General features: G+C 41.9%; 2 protein-coding genes across 2 annotated transcripts; both read left to right on the top strand.

Moving 5' to 3' along the window:
- Positions 1–5,890: 5,890 nt before the first annotated feature.
- Positions 5,891–6,807, top strand: LOC138880908 (uncharacterized). Its single transcript, XM_070161091.1, has 3 exons — positions 5,891–6,226; positions 6,331–6,552; positions 6,595–6,807. Exons 1-3 carry the CDS (start codon positions 5,891–5,893, stop codon positions 6,805–6,807), a joined length of 771 nt encoding a protein of 256 aa, XP_070017192.1.
- A 67-nt stretch (positions 6,808–6,874) lies between these two features.
- On the top strand, positions 6,875–16,389 carry LOC138880907 (uncharacterized). Its single transcript, XM_070161090.1, has 4 exons — positions 6,875–6,897; positions 7,163–7,363; positions 7,653–7,851; positions 16,312–16,389. Exons 1-4 carry the CDS (start codon positions 6,875–6,877, stop codon positions 16,387–16,389), a joined length of 501 nt encoding a protein of 166 aa, XP_070017191.1.
- The last annotated feature ends 1,205 nt before the right edge of the window (positions 16,390–17,594 follow it).

Raw genomic sequence — 17,594 nt, 5'->3', positions numbered from 1 at the left:
GGCACTAGGGAAGTGACTTTCTCCTAGGTGAATACTTGATGGGATCTAAAGCCTAAGACAAAGACGTTATGTTGGGATTGTGATATAACCGATGCACGGGATTACTCACTCTATACCTCTCGGTCGCTTGAGTGACTTTGCCCTAATTGACTTTCTCAAAACCAATTGAGTGTCAAAATTGCGCAAGCAATATAGGCTCAAGTCGGGTATTACTATCTCTAGGTTTAACCATTTAATTGGGGATATCAATCTCTTGATTATACCCCAATTCCTTGTTGGACTGATTTTCCTAGACTCAAGCTCTCTTTCTCAAGAAGAACTCAAGTCAAATAGGCACAAATTAGTATTTGCAACCACTAATTCAACATGGAAAACACAAATCAGTCCAAATATCAACTACCCATAAACATCTAAGCCTTATATCAAAAGACCCATCAAATACCCACACTAGGGTTGAGCCACAACCCTAGCTACTCATAATAATGGAAGAAAACAAAGAGATAGATGAAGAATTACCCATAAGATTCAATTCAATGATAAACCCACTATAAAATTACTCAAAATAGTCAAAAACCACCGTTCACGTGCTCAGCTGAAAGTTAGATTAATAAAGATGCCCTAAAAATGTGAAAAGAAAGTGTTAATACTAGGCCAAACTTTTTGGACAAACATACCCCCTACGAGGTATTGTGGTCCGCACAAAATGTCCCGCGGACCGCACTAAGGCTTTTTGGCTTGATTCTACATTCTCTGAATCTGGACACCGCGGGTCACATAAAATGCACCGCGGCCATGGTGGCTTCAATGCAGTCCACACCAAATGGCTTGCGGACCGCGCTGGCTTCAATATCCATTTTTTATAACTCTCTGAATCTCATCTCTGCTACCGCACAAAATGAAGTGCGATCGCGGTGAGGCTACTGCGGTCCGCACAAAATGGTTTGTGGCCGCAGTGCTTGAGTTACCAAAAACGGTACCTCTCTGAATCTCCTCACTGCGGACCGCACTAAATGGATTCCAGCCGTAGTGGATCTGTTTTAACTGTGCTTGGACTTATTCTTGGTACTTGTGCATGTTTCACTCCTTTTTGAGCTGGTTTTGACTAATTGTCACCTTTTTACCAAACCCTGCAAACAAGTACAACATGTAAGCCTTTGGGACTATTTTGTATTCATTTTTAATCAAAACTCAAGTAAAAAAGAGTGTAAAATGAACTAGAATCCCTAGTTATCAATGGCCCGGGGTTGAATTTTGTTGACTTTTTTCAAAAATAATAAAGATTGAATCTTTTTCACTCGTGGGTAGTTCTAAAGCTTATTTAGAATTATTTGAACTATATTTGGTTAGATTTAATTGGTTTGAGGCTAATTCTAGAGGAAAAGTCGTAGTTGAGCCTTGATTTGGTTGTAGAGTGAGGTAAGTGTCATGGTTAATCTTGACTTAAGGGATTAGGACTTTTTAGTCTATTTGCTATGTGTTTTATATGTGGGAACAACGTATATGTGAGGTGATGAGTACTTATACATTGTTATTGGAATAAAGCATGCTGGTGAAACTTGTTTCTTTGTATTTTATTACTTTGTTAATTATGATATTCGTGCTTAAGTTGAAGTTTGGTATCATGGCACCATATTTGAAGTTAAATTTATTATCCGCATTATTTATTACTTCAATTCATATTATCATTCTTAAATGGTGAGGAAGAGAGTAAAATCAAGGAGGTGATGCCGTGGCATTTCATTTACATTATCATTACTACTTGGTGAGGAAGAGAGTAAAAACACGAAGGGTGATGTCGTGCCATTTCATTTACATTATCATTATTACATGGTGAGGAAGAGAGTAAAAGCACGAAGAGTGATGTCTTGCCATGTCATTCATATTATTATTACATAGTGCGGATGAAAGTAAAAGCACGAAGGGCGATGCCGTGCCACTTTATCCATATTATTATCGCATGGTGAGAACAAGAGTAAAAGCATGAAGGGTGATAACGTGCCATTTTCATATCACTGGTTTGACTGATTATTTCCCGGTTTTGGTGAATCACTTGGTTATTTCATGATTTCATACCTGTCGTAGTTATTATATCTTACCTTTTATGCATGTCCCCTCCCAGTTTGTATGTTATTATTGCTGCTTTATATACACTTGTACATGTTTATTTACGTAGGTGTCTTGTCATAGTCTCGCCACTACCTCGTCAAGGTTAGTCTCCACACTTACGGAGTACATTTGGTTGGTTGTACTCATACTATAGTTCTGCACTTCTTGTGCAGATACTGGTATTGGTCCTAGCGGTGCTCAGTAGCTTTTGATTGGATTTAGTCATTATCGGAGACTTGAGGTATAGCTGCACGGCGTCCGCAGCCCTGAAGTCCCCTTTCCTTCTATCTTTACCATTTTATTGAGTTTTAAAATAGTTGTATTTTGTTCAGACCTTGTTTGTAGCACTCTAGATGTTCATGTACTCGTGACTCCAGGTTTTGGGTTATGTTTAGACTTCGTTGTTCGGTATTATTTTACTCTACTTCAGACTTATATCGTTATCATTTTTAATATTTTGCTTTTAAATTGTTAAAATCAGTTAATTACCTGTTTCACGTCGGTTTGCCTAGCAAGTGGATGTTAGGAGCCATCATGATCCCAAGGTTAAAATTCCAGGTCGTGTCATAGGCATAACAATATAATTTCTCAATATAGTCACATGCATAACAATACAATCCGCCCACCGAGGTCACATGAAAAATAATACAATACACTCGTTGTGGTCACAAGCATAACAATACAATCTGCCTGGCGTGGTCATAGACATCTAGTCCAAATCATATCACATAGAAGCAAATATACAAGAACACATGTATATGATCAATGAATATTAGATTTCATGCTCCTGGACTGGTATAAGTGACATGCTAAAGTGTATGCATGCGCAAACTGTGCTATCATATCTCAAATTGGCAATTTCATCACAAGAATAGCAAATATCGAGTTCAATCAGGAAATTAGCTTCTCTGTAGCCTCAAAACATGGATCAAATAGCTCACATTAGGGTTACAAATATGAGAAATGCCATAACTTAAATATTACCAATCAATTCAAGGCATATCATAGTAGAAGCTTTACCTTGAACATGGTTAAATACCCTGGTGCTCATGCATGGGCTCAAACCCCACACATATGCGCACTGTAGAACGTATCTATGACAAATAACTCAGGCAACTAGTGCCTCAACCAAGTTTAGATAGGATGATTACCTTAAGCAATCCAAACAATACTCTAGAAACGCCAACCCACGCGAATCACCTCCAAACGACTCGAAACAAGCTAAAAGCAACTCAAAATCATCAGATAATACCATGGAAAACAAACCCAAATGAAAAAGATCGAATCTTTAATCAAATACTCAAAGCCAATCTCGGGCTCTCCCCTTGGAACTCAACAATACTCACAAAATTCGATAACAATTACAAGTCCAACCATTCTAATATCACCCAAATCTCACTCCGAATAGATGTTCAAAACTTAATTAATCACTTTAGGAAAGTTTAGACAAAAATCCCCAATTTCACTTTTAGAATCATCAATCAAATGCCAAAATCGGAGGCAGAATCATGGAATATAATCAAAACTGAGTAGATACTTACCCCAATCCATGTGGTAAAAATCCTCTCCAAAATCGTCCAAAACTGAGCTCTAGATCCCAAAATATGATGAAATAACCAAACCCTCTCTCTATATAAAATATACCTATCAATTTACGCATCTACAGACAAAATAGCGCACATATGCAACCACATTTGCAAGAAAAAGCCCGCATCTGTGACTTTCACTTACCTGACCATCAACCGCATCTACGCAAACAAAACTGCATATGCAGCATCGCTAAAGCGAACACCCACCTGGAGCCTCAATCCCGTATCTGCAATCATTCTTCCGCAGATGCGACCTCGAACCTACGACCCCTTACCCGCAGAAGAGGAATACCTGACCATGCCAAGACCTCCTAGAATCGACTCTGCCATCATAGAAGCAGACGCGAAGATGTGAAAACCCATAATCAAGCCTTCTTAAGCAATGCAACATGAGACAAAATGATCTTAAACACATGCAAAACTCACTCGAGCCTCTCTAGACTCCATCTGAACATATCAAAAAGTTCCAAAATATAACAGGGACCTACCCGAGGCCTCAAATTACATATAACAACATCGAATTCATGAATCGCACCTCAAATCAAACTTGATGAACTTCTAGACTATGATTGGATGTGTTTGTTATTATATCTTTTTCTATCCGTATAATTTCTACTTGTTAGAGTAATTGAGCTTTGATTCATGTTAGCAACCATATTTAGGCTATGTGTTTATTTAGTTGAGACCTAATTAGGATATTTCTGTTGTTTTGAGTTATCTACTCTAACTATAATTATATACTCAGTCATGATACTTAGTTCATATATCATATCTTAGTCTATGTTCATTATTCACTATTACATCACAAGTTATCATTATTTGGGCTGAGTGGTACGAGATTGTGAGCCCTTGAGACTTGAGAGATTGATGACTGAGGTGGGTTTGAGAGCCGTGTTGTGAGTATTATTTGGATCAGGTTGCATGCTGCATCAGGCCTTATTGGATTATTTTTTATTGTAGATCGGGCTGCATATTGCATTAGGCCTTATTGGCTTGTTTATTATTGAGGATTGATTTGCATGTCGTAATATGACTTATAGGCTTTTGATTAGAACTTTGGCAGGATCCACCTCTGGAGTTTGATATACCAGCAATAAGCACATGTGCTTTGGTGAGGGGATTTTGAGTCAGGCTCCTATATAGTGATGAGTGATTGTGAGTGTGATGAATTGGGCATTTAAAACAGACAGGTTGAGTATATTAAGGGTGGGATTACCTGGGAATATCACCGTGAAATCATTCATTTGACAAGCATACTTGGCATATAGTCATAAAGATGCATTTTTCCTCATGCTAAACGGTATTGTGACATTTATGATTTGATATGTAGGCATTGAGATGTATATTCCTCTTCCTAGACAGTATCTGATAATTGACGACTTGACATGCATATTGACATGTAGGTATAGAGATGTATTTTCCTCATGCTATCTGATAATGAAATATTTTATTTGTTGTTGAAATTTGGAAAAAATCATAGTTTTTCTTATATACTCATATTTTGGTGACTCTGTTTGGGCTTTATTGCTACAGGCAGGCGATACGTAGGTATTTCCGGACTGTAGTTGCTGTTGTTCAACACCATTTTGACATCCGTAGACATTCCAGGTTCTATCATTCCTGCTTCGTATTTGTATCTTGCGTGTTTATAGCTTTGTTGATCGCCTTTTATCCTTGAGTATTGCATTATTTTCATGCCTTTGTTGTTTGTTTACCTTGCTCTTCCATTAGCTGTGTCACTGTATCTCTTGTGTGATTAAGAAAAATTTTAAGTCTACATTGAAGCTTTTCAACTTGTCTGCATTTGCAGTAGTTTTAATCTTAATTGTAGTCACTAGTTTCTTTGTTGGTGGGGTGGCTAGTCGGAATGATGATAGAATAGGGTCATGTCCTCAGGTGGTCTAGGGGGTAGGGGCAAGGGTGGCAAAGGGGGTAAGGGGTCTAGTAGGTTGAGAGTGGAGTCGTGGAATATAGAGACACTGACGGGTAAGTCTATAGAGTTAGGGAAGATTCTTCATAAGAGGGAAATTGATATAGCATGTGTTCAGGAGACTATATGGAAGAGTACGAGGGCACGAGATGTTAACAGGTTTAGGCTATGGTGTTCAGGAGGATGAGCGGGCAAGAACATGGTAGGTATTAGTTGATAGAGATCTCAAGGGGTGGTAGATGTTAGGAGGGTGAATGATAGGCTAATGACTATTAAGATAGTGGTTGGTGGGGTCACTTTTAACATGATTAACACTTATGCGCCTCAGGTGGGCCTGGGCGAGGCGGTCAAAAGGCGCTTCTGGAAGGATTTAGATGAGGTTGTGCGTGGTATTCCACACACCAAGAAGCTCATCATTGGGGGTGATTTTAATGGCCATATTGGGGTGACTGCTAGGGGTTATGACAAGGTGCATAGTGGGTTCGGTTTCAGAGTTAGGAATGAGGGCACTACCTCGTTGTTGGATTTTGCTAAAGCATTTGAAATGGTGTTAGCTAATCGTGTTTCTAGAAGAGGGAGGAACACTTGGTCACTTTTCGGAGTAAGGTTTCCATGACTCATATTGATTAACTTCTCCTTAGGATGGGTGATAGGGGCCTTTGTACTTATTGCAAGCTTATACCGAGTGAGTGTCTGCCAATGCAGCATAGACTCTTGGTAATGGACTTGGAGGTCAAAAGAGTAAGGAAAAAGAGAACAGTGTACGACCAACTGAAGATTAAGTGGGGAGCCTTGGCTAAGGCAAAGGCACAGGAGTTGGAGGAAAAGTTGTTGGCCATGGTGGCCTGGAGGAGTAGTGGGGACGCGAGTAGTATGTGGACCACGACAGTGAACTGCATCAGGAAAGTTACAAGAGAGGTGTTAGGGGTATCTAAAGGTTATTCGGGAGGCCACAAAGGGGACTGTTAGTGGAATGAGGAGGTCCAAGGAAAAGTGGAAGCTAAGAAAGTGGCATATCTGAAGCTAGTGGGGAGCACAGATGAGGAGGAGCAGGGGACGTGTAGGGAGAGTTATAAGATGGCAAGTAAAGAGGAAAAATTGGCAGTCACAGCGGCTAAGACTGCAACTTTTGAGCGATTGTATGAGGATCTTGGGGGCAAAGGAGGCGACAGGAAGATGTAAAGATTAACCAAGATTAGGGAAAGGAAGGCTCGGGACCTGGATCAAGTGTGGTGCATCAAAGACAAATATGGCAGGGTTCTGGTGGAACAGGTATGTATTAAGCATAGATGGCAGGAGTACATCTATAGACTCCTGAACGAGGAATGGGACAGGAACATCGTGCTAGGAGAGTTGGAAAACTCAGGGAGTTAGAGGGATTTTGGGTTTTGTAAGAAAATTAGGAGCGTGGAGGTTGAGGGGGAAATGCGGAAGATGAGCAACGGTACTGGGCCAACGATATCCCAATAGAATTTTGGAAGGAAGTGGGGCAGGCAGGTTAGGAATGGCTTACTGGGTTGTTTAATGCCATTTTCAGGGGGAAGAAGATGCTTGAGGAGTGGCGATGGAGTTTAATAATCCCATTGTACAAAAATAAAGGTGATATTCAGGACTGCAACAACTATGGGGGCATCAAGCTACTAAGTCATACTATAAAAATTTGGGAGAGGGTGGTAAAGAGGAGGGTGCGACGTAGTGTTACTATTTCCGAGAACCAGTTCAGCTTTATGCTGGAAAGGTATACTACAGAAGCCATTCACCTTGTGAGGAGATTGGTGGAGTAGTATAGGAAAAGAAAGAAGAACTTGCACATGGTATTAATAGACCTGGAGAAGGCCTATGATAAAGTCCCCAAAGAGGTGGAGGCTCGCCTCGGGGCTTTTGTGTGATAAGAGTGTGCCACCTGGACTTAAGGATAAGTTCTATAGAGTGTATAGGGCTGAGTGTTAGCCTATCAAGAAGTCCTATGTCCAGAAGATAAAAGTAGTTGAATTGAGGATGTTGAGACGGATGTGTGGTCATACTAGGAAGGACAAGATCAGGAATGAAGTTATTAGGGACAAGGTAGGAGTAGCATCTGTGGAGGACAAATTGCGAGAGTCGAGGCTGAGATGGTTCGGGCATGTGAAGATGAGAGACATAGATGCTCCGGTCAGGAGGTGTGAAAGGTTGTCCATTGCAGGTATGAGAAAGGGAAGTGGTAGGCCTAAGAAGTATTGGGGAGAGGTAGTTAGGCGGGACATGTTATTGCTCTAGCTTACTGAGGATATGACCCATGATAGAAAGACATGGAGGTTGAGGATTAGGGTTGTAGGTTGACAGATAGTAATGTGTTCCTCCTAGGCTTACCAGTAGTACTAGGACTATTTTTATGTTATCTTATTCATGATTCATTACTATTACATGTTGTGTCATTTTTGCCTGTTACCTTAATATATTGTTGTTACTATTGTTTGCTATTTTTTGCCTTATCTCCACTGTGCCTTGAGTCGGGAGTCTATAGGAAATGACCTCTCTATTTTTATAAGGTAGGGGTAAGCTCGGCGTACACACTACCCTCCCCAGACCCCATTTGTAGGATTACACTGGGTTCGTTGTTGTTGTTGTTGTTGTTTTGTTATACTTGAAAAGATGTAACCACTCGGCCGGTCGTTTCAATAGTTATAGCCCCATTCCCTCATTTCCTACTTCTTTTGTGTTCATCATCTCTATTTGACTTAACGGGTTAGTCAGTTTGGGTCTGGAGTGGTTTTGGAGTGACTTGAGACATTTAGTCTCTTAGGAAAAGGTTTAAGTTGGAAAAATTGACCGGATGTTGACTTATGTGTAAACGATCTCGGATTTAAACTTTGATGGCTCCGTTAGCTCCGTTAGGTTATTTTGGACTTAAGTGCGCGTCCGAAATGTGATATGGAGGTCCATGGTAGAATTAGACATGAACTGGCGAAAGTTAAAATTTTTGCGATTTTGGCCGGCAATTGAAATTTTGATATCAGGGTCGAAACAAAATTTCAGAAGTTGGAGTAGGTTCATGGTGTCATTTCCGACTTGTGTGTAAAATTTAAGGTCATTAGGAGGTGATTTGATGGGTTTCAGCGTCGTTTGTGGAATTTGAAAGTTTAGAAGTTCCTAGGTTTGAATCCGAGGGTAATTTAGTGTTTTGATGTTGTTTTGGGCGATCTGAAGGTTTTCTTAAGTTCGTATGATGTTATGGGATATGTCGGTATGTTTGGTTGAGGTCTCGGGGGCCTCGGGCTGATTCCGGGTGGTTATGGAAGGTTTGGAACTTGGAAAATGCAGTTGGAGGTGCTGGTTTTGGTGTCTCTGCACCTACGGAGTGGGAGCCGCAGGTGTGAGCCCGCAGGAGTGATTGAGGAGTCGCAGATGCGGCCATGGAGGACCTGGGCTGGAACCGTAGGTGCGAGGTAGTTTTCGCACCTGCGATGATTGCAAATAGGGTCTAGAGGCACAGAAACGGTCCTAAGGGTTTAAGTGATTTCCGCAGAAGCGGAGCTGGGTCTGCATATGCGGTCCTGCTGATGCAGTGAAGGGACCGGAGGTGAGGCTTCACTGGGTAGAATGTATAAATAGAGGACTTCATGATTTTTCCTCATTTCCACAATTTTCAACTCGAACCTTGGAGCTTTTGAGGTGTTTCTTGAAACGGATTCAAGGATTTTCACTGAGGTAAGTCCCTTGAGCTTAAGTACCCTTAGCTATGGTGTTTTCCCATTGATTTCTCATCTAATTAGTGGGGTTTAAAAGTGAAAATTGGGGGTTAGGGCTTAGGATTTTGGAGAGTGAACTTTGGGGTTTTAAGTGACCAAATGAGGTCGAATTTTGGCAAATTTGGTATGGTTAGACTCGTGAGTGAATGGAATTTCTATTTTTGTGACTTTTGTCGGATTTCGAGAAGTGGGCCCACGAGCCAAGTTTGAGCCAATTTCGGGATTTGAGTCCAATGTAGTAGTTTTTCTTGTGGAATTGGTTCCTTGGCATATATTGATTGTGTTGTATTACTTTTGGCTGGATTCGGGACATTTGGAGGCCGATTTGAGAGGCAAAAGCATCACGGAATAGGATTTTGCTCGAATTAAGGTAAGTAATAGTTATAAATCTGGTCCTGAGAGTATGAAACCCCGGAATTTGTGTCTTGTTACTATTTTGGAGGTGACGCACATGCTAGGTGACGGGTGTGTGGGTGTGCACCGAGGAGATTGTGACTTGGTCCGTCCAGTAGAACTGTAAAGTTGAACAACATGTTGTTAGCTATATGCTCTCTATATGTTATGAAAGATTGACTATAAATCATGTTAGAAACCATGTTTAGGCTATATGTTGGCATTGTTTGGTCTCGTAGGGGCCGCGTTACAAGTTGAATTGCCTGTTAAATGCTATTTCTACTCAGTCATAGTTTTTACTTGCATATCATATCTCAATCTCTGTTATTCTGTTCGATGCATCATTTTATTGTTGTTTGGGTTGGTTTTCCTGATATCTGAGATCCCGAGAGACTGGAGAGATTGATGACTAAGTGAGGCTGAGGTCCTGATTGTGAGGATATTTATGGGATCGGGCTGCATGCCGCAACATATTTTATTGATTTATGACTGAGTGAGGCCGAGGGCCTGATTGATTTATGCCATGATTGGCTTGTCATAGCGCTAGGGGTGAAGGAGCAGAGTCTGCACACCCCGAGTGAGCGCAGGTACCTACTGAGTGCGAGTGTCGAGTGTTGAGTGCTGAGAGATTGTGAGGAATGAGTGACTGGGAGGAATGAGTGATTGTGAGGTTGGAGTGATTGGGAGGGCTGAGAGATGATTCCCCGAGAGGCAGTAGATGATTATATTATTGATGCACACAATTGCCTTATATCCATGTTTTGAAAACTGTTGAAAAAGATTCTTATCTGGATTTCCTTGAACTTGACTAAAATAAACTGATTTGGCTTGAATTATCAGAACTTGGGAAACATGACTATTTTCTTTTCTAAAATTATTGAAAATAAGCTAAAACTATGTAGCTCGTCATTATCTTCAATTCCTTATTTATAATTGTTACTTACTGAGTTGGTGTACTCATGTTGCCCCCTGCGCCTCATGTGCAGATCCGGGAGTTGTTGGGCGTAGAGGCTGTTGATAGTACTCAAAGCTAGTCATTGGAGATCGCGAGGTAGTTGTCGGCATTTGCAACCTTGCTTTCTTCTTCCCTATCTTTCCTTAATTTCTGTATTTTGGATTCTAGACTATGTTAATCTTGTTACTTTCGGATCGGTTATGTTAGATGATCATGACTAGTGACACCTCGATGTCGGACTTTATTTTCGCACTTATGTTTTGGGGTTCACCCCGTTTTATGGCAAAGATTTCAGTTATTTTAAGAGTCTTGATTATTTCTGGTTATTGTTGAAAGTGTTTTGGTAATGTTGGATAGCCTAGTATCATCGATAGGCGCCATCACTACGGGTCGTGTTTTGGGTCGTGACAAGTTGGTACCAGAGACTAGGTTACATAGGTCTCACGAGACATGAGCATGTTTAGTAGAGTCTTGCATATTGGTATTGAGACGTCTGTACTTATCTTCGAGAGGCTGCAGAACCCTTAGGAAACTTCATATTCTTGAACTCTTGTCATGCGAATCTGTTGATTCTGGTAACTAACTTTTGTTATTCTATTCTTTCACAAATGGTGAGGACACGTGTTACCAGTCAGAACGGACAGCCACCAGTACCACCAATTGGGGATGTGAGAGGTCGAGGTCGCGGTAGAGGCCATGGTAGGGATTGGGGTGTAGCCTGCATAGCAGCTAGGGCATCACCTGCAGATCCACCAGTTGCCCCAGTATAGGATCAGGTCCCAATTTCGGATGCACCAGCGAGACCAGCTCAGGCATCAGTTGTGCCATTCGTGATTCCAGGTCTTCAGGAGACCTTAGCTCAGATTATGACCGTGTGCACCGGTCTTGCTCAGGTGGTCTCTATTTCTACTATATCAGCCACTTCCTAGGCCAGGGGAGGAACTCAGTCTCCCGCCACCCGCACACTCGAGCAGGTTGTTCAGGGATTCCAAACACCGGGGACACCACCAGCCCAGCTGGTTGTACTTGCTCAAGGCTATGTGGTTCTAGTCATGCTTGATGATGAGTAGCATAGATTGGAGAGGTTTGGTAGACTTCAGCCTCCAACTTTCTTCGGTGTAGAAGACGAGGATATCTAGGGTTTCTTGGATAAGTGTTAGAGGATTCTCCATACAGCAGGTATTCTGGAGACCAGTGGGGTATCGTTCACTACCTTTCAGTCCTCTAGAGCTGCCTTCACTTGGTGGGAGGCTTATGAGAGGCGTAGGCCTATTGGTGCAGTGCCCCTTACCTGGCAGTAGTTCTCTATTCTCTTCCTAGAGAACCATGTGTCGCAGTCCCGTAGGGAGGAGCTGCGTAGACAGTTTGAGCAGTTGTGTTAGGATAATATAATGGTGACACAGTACAAGATGAGATTTTCTGAGTTGGCATGTCATGCTATTTGGTTGGTTCCCACAGACAGGGAGAGGATCAGGAGGTTCGTTAATGGCCTCGCACATCAGCTGCGGATTCTTATGACTAGGAAGAGGGTGTCTGGTGCTTCTTTTGAGGAGGTTGTTGACATTGCTCGGAATATAGAGTCGATTCACCACTAGGAGGGAGTATAGAGGGAGGCCAAAAGGCCTCGTTAATCCGATAGTTTTGGTGGTGTTCCTTCTGGAGGTCAGTTTTACCACGGCAGGGGTCGTCCCTTCAGGCATGCTCAGACAGCTTGCCCAGCCCACTGTGGTGCATCGTCTAGCCATGGTTTTCACAGTTCTCAGTAGGGTCACTCATCTCTCAGTTCCCTTCCAGCTCAAAGTTCGTCCCATGCTCCATCGGTTCAGGGCTCGTCTATGGCAGGTTCTTCTACCAGTTATCCCGGTGCTCAGGGTTCCCTTCTGTCCCCACCACCAGCACCAGGGAGTTGTTTTGAGTGTGGGAGTTTGGGCATATGTGGAGGCAGTGTCCTCATCGTCAGGAAGGTCCAGCGCAGCAGAGGGGTCAGGCTGTATCTTCAGTGCCAGTTACATCACCACCCGCCCAGTCAGCTTAGGGTGGAGATCAGTCAGCTAGGGGTCGCCCAAGAGGGGGAGGCCGATCTAGTAGAGGTCAGGCCCATTTCTATGCTCTTCCTGCCAGATCAGATGCCATTGCTTCAGACATAGTGATCATAGGTATTGTCTCAGTATGTCACTGATATACCTCTGTATTATTTGACCCTGGTTTCACCTATTTATATGTATCCTCGTATTTTGCTCATTATCTAGATATGCCCAGTGAGTTTTTAGCTCCATATGTTCATATATCTACTCCGATGGGCGATACTATTATTGTGGGCCGTGTGTAGTGACCATTGGGGATTCAAGACTAGAATGGATCTTCTACTGCTTAGTATGGTTAATTTTGATGTGATAATAGGTATGGATTGGTTGTCTCCCTATCATGTTATTTTAGACTGTCACGCTAAGACTGTAATGTTGGCGATGGGGAGCTGCCTTAGATTGAGTGGCGAGGTTCTTTAGATTATGTCCCCAGTAGAGTGATTTCATACTTGAAGGCCCACCGAATGGTTGGGAAGGGTTGTTTATCCTATTTGGCTTTTGTGAGAGATGTCAGTGCAGAGACCCCAACTATTGATTCTATTTCGGTGGTGCGCGATTTTCGGATGTGTTTCCTGTAGACCTGTCGGGCATGCCGCCGGACAGGGATATTGAATTTGGTATTGATTTGGTGCCGAGCACTCAACCTATTTCTATTCCACTGTACCATATGGCACCGGCTGAGTTGAAGGAGTTGAAGGAGTAGTTTTAGGAGCTCTTTGAGAAGGGGTTTATTAGGCCTAGTGTGTCACCTTAGGGTGCACCTATTCTATTTGTGAGGAAGAAGGATGGAACTATGAAAATGTGCATTAATTATAGGCACAATCAAGAACAAGTATCCTTTGCCGCGCATTAATGATCTGTTTGACCAGCTTCGGGGAGCGAGGGTGTTCTCCAAGATTGATCTCAAGTCAGGGTATCACCAGTTGAAGATTCAGGACTCGGATATTCTTAAGATAGCTTTCAAGACCCGTTATGGTCATTATGAGTTCCTTATGATGTCTTTTGGGCTGACCAATGCCCCAGCAGCGTTCATGCATTTGATGAATAGTGTGTTTCAGCCTTATCTCGACTCATTTGTCATTATATTCATAGATGATATCATGGTGTACTCTCGTAGCTAGGAGGAGCATGCCTAGCATTTACGGATTGTGTTACATCGGTTGAGGGAGGAGAAGCTTTATGCTATGTTGTCCAAGTATGAGTTTTAGCTCAGTTCAGTGGCATTCTTAGGGAATGTGGTGTCCAGTGAGGGTATTCAGGTCGATTCGAAGAAGATAGAGGCGATCTAGAGTTGGCCCAAATCATCCTCAGCCATAGAGATTTGTAACTTTCTTGGTTTGATGGGTTACTACTGTCGGTTCATGTAGGGTTTCTCATCTATTGCCTCACCCTTAACCAAATTGACCCAAAAGGGTGCTCCTTTCAGGTGGTCGGATGAGTGTGAGGCAAGCTTTCAGAAGCTCAAGACTACTTTGATCACAACTCCAGTATTAGTTCTGCCATCAGCTTCTGGTTCATATTCAGTATATTGTGATGCTTCTCGGATCGGTATTGGATGTGTTTAATACAGGAGGGTAGAGTGATTGCTTATGCTTCTCGTCAGTTGAAGCCCCATAAGAAGAACTACTATGTTCATGATTTGGAGTAAGCTGCCATTGTTCACACATCGAAGATTTGGAGGAAATCTCTATGGTGTGTCTTGTGAGGTGTTTACTGATCATCGTAGCCTCCAAGATTTGTTCAAGCAGAAGGATCTCAATTTGAGGCAACAGAGATGGTTGGAGCTGCTAAAGGACTATGATATTACCATTTTGTATCATCCGAGAAAGGCCAATGTGGTGGCCGATTCCTTGAGTAGGAAAGCGGTGAGTATGGGCAGTCTTGCATTTATTTCTATTGGGGAGAGACCTCTTGCAGTTGATGTTCGGGCTTTGGCCAACCAACTAGTGAGATTGGATATTTCGGAGCCCAATCGGGTTCTAGCTTGTGTGGTTTCTCGATCTTCCTTATTTGATCGCATTAGAGAGTGCCAGTATGATGATCCTCCTTTGCTTGTCCTCAAGAACAAGGTTCAACATGATGATGCTAAGGATGTGACTATTGGAGATGACGGGGTATTGAGGATGCAGGGCTAGATATGTGTGCCCAATGTTGATGGGCTATGGGAGTTGATTCTAGAGGAGACCCATAGTTCGCGGTATTCCATCCATCCAGGTGCCGCGAAGATGTATCAAGATTTGAGACAGCACTATTGGTGGAGGAGAATGAAGAAAGATATTGTTTGGTTTGTAGCTCAGTGTTTTAACTGTCAGCAGGTAAAATATGAGCATCAAAGGCCGGGTGGCTTGCTTCAGTAGATAGAGATTCCATAGTGGAAGTAGGTGCGGATCAACATGGATTTCGTAATTAGGCTCCCACGGACTTCGAGTAAGTTCGATGCTATTTGGCTGATTGAGGATCGGCTGACCAAGTCTGAGCACTTCATTCCTGCATGTACTACCTATTCTTCAGACCGGTTGGTGGAGATTTATATCACAGAAATTTTTCACCTTTACGGTATGCCAGTTTCCATTATTTCTGATAGAGGCATGCAGTTTACATCACAGTTTTGGAGAGCCGTGTAGCGAGAGTTGGGCACTCAGGTTGAGTTGAGCACAACATTTCATCCTCAGATGGACGGACAGTCCGAGCGCACTATTCATATATTGGAGGACATGTTACGCGTTTATGTCATTGATTTTAGGAGTTCATGGGACCGGTTTCTGCCACTTGCGGAGTTTGCTTACAACAACAGTTATTAGTCGAGTATTCAGATGGCTCCGTGTGAGGCCTTATATGGGAAGCGGTGTAGATCCTCAGTGGGTTGGTTTGAGCCGGGTGAGGCTAGGATTTTGGGTACAAACTTGGTTCAGGATACATTGGACAAGGTGAAGTTGATTCAGGAACGGCTTCGTACGGCGCAGTCGAGATAGAAGAGTTATGTTGACAGAAAGGTTCGTGATGTGTCCTACATGGTTGGGGAGAAGGTTTTGCTGAAGGTTTCACCCATAGGTTAGTGATGTGTCCTACATGGTTGGGGAGAAGGTTTTGTTGAAGGTTTCACCCATTAAGGGTGTTATGAGGTTTGGAAAGAAGGGCAAGTTGAGCCCTCGGTTTATTGGGTCATTTGAGGTGCTTCAAAGGATTGGGGAGGTGGCCTATGAGCTTGCTTTGCCACCTAGCTTGTCAGGTGTGCATCCAGTATTTCATGTTTTTATGCTCCGAAAGTATATCGGTGATCTGTCTCATGTCATGGATTTCAGCACAGTTTAGTTAGATGGTGATTTGACTTATGATGTGGAGCCGGTGGCTATTTTGGAGTGGCAGGTCCGAAAGTTGAGATCAAAGGATATAGCTTTAGTGAAAGTGTAGTGGAGAGGTCTAATAAGTTGGTATTTTACCAACTTATCTTGTCTTTAAACCTATATTTTTGCTATGTTTGAGTGATAAAATCACGTGTTTAATGCCATTTACTTCTATATTACAGGTTCTATGTGATTTAGAAGTGATCTTGAGGAAACCACGTGAAACAAGTGAAAAAGAAGCTAAAAAGAGGAAAATCTAGAAAAGGGCCTCAATTGTCGCAATTGCAACATATTCATGGGAATTGTGAGAGTGTTGGGAATTGCGAGAAGCATCTTGCAATTGCGAAGAAGGACCATTCAGGCAATCTTTGCAAATGCGAAAGTCAACCAGGCAGTCAACCTTCGCAAATGTGAAGTACTAATCGCAAATGCGAAGACAAACAGTGCAGTCATAGTTCACATTTGCGAACTTTTGTTCGCAAATGCGAAAATCATGCTTCAGTGCTGGGCACTTTTGTAATTTCACATTTTTTTGGCCCCAAACCCTTTAATACCCAAACCAGCTCATTTGTAAAATATCTTTTGGCTTATTTTCAATCTTAGGGCTAGAGAGAACAAGGTTGGAAGCTAGGGTTTATGCACTTACACTTGGGTTTTGAAGATTTGAAGATTGTGGTTAAGAATTTCTTACTCCTTTGTACTCATTTCTTCATTTCCTTATTTTGTATTGAATATCTAAGTATGTAGTATTTTATTCAACACTTGAATCTTGTTTATGGAAATAATCATATTTAAAGTGTGGATTAAATACCTTGTTGTGCTTATGTATTGAATGATTTTTATTCTTTTATGAAGTGAGTTATTATTACTTTAATTATTCTTGTTCTTTAATGTTTGCAAAGGGATTAGCTAACCATAGGACTCGCCCATTAACTCCGAATTAATTTTAGGAAAGATTATTTGGTGTTGGAAAAGATTAATTAACAAGAACTTGAGCCTTTAACCCTTATTTTATAGATTCAACCTAGGGATAAGATTGAACTACTTATAGCCATATCCGGGTGTGCTTAATCTCTTAATTGTTTTAGGAATATTTCAATTAGGAAGTCTTGTTAGTCTTTAGAAGAAGCTAATATAGAATTATTACACGTGTCTAATTAACGTAAACTCGCTCATATTTGTAAAATCGTGAAATACATTGGATTGTTACTTGAGTGTAATTCCTGATGCATCCATACTTGTCGCCATTGATCATTTTACTCGCTTTCTAGGCTAGTTTACATTTCCGCATTTAGGTATAAATATTTTCTTAAACTAATTCTAAGTGTTTGGCATTGCATAACAAGTGATAATTCTCTTACATTCCTAATCACCTACATATTGTTCTCTGTGGGATTCGACCCTGACTCATAGTTGGGTATATTATATTGCATGCGACCATGTCCATTTACTTTTTAGTAGTGGA

Source organism: Nicotiana sylvestris, chromosome 11 (genome assembly GCF_000393655.2).
Source record: "Nicotiana sylvestris chromosome 11, ASM39365v2, whole genome shotgun sequence".
Lineage (NCBI taxonomy): Eukaryota > Viridiplantae > Streptophyta > Magnoliopsida > Solanales > Solanaceae > Nicotiana > Nicotiana sylvestris.
The sequence above is the reverse complement of the archived record's forward strand: the minus strand, read 5'-3'. Positions and strand labels throughout refer to the sequence as shown.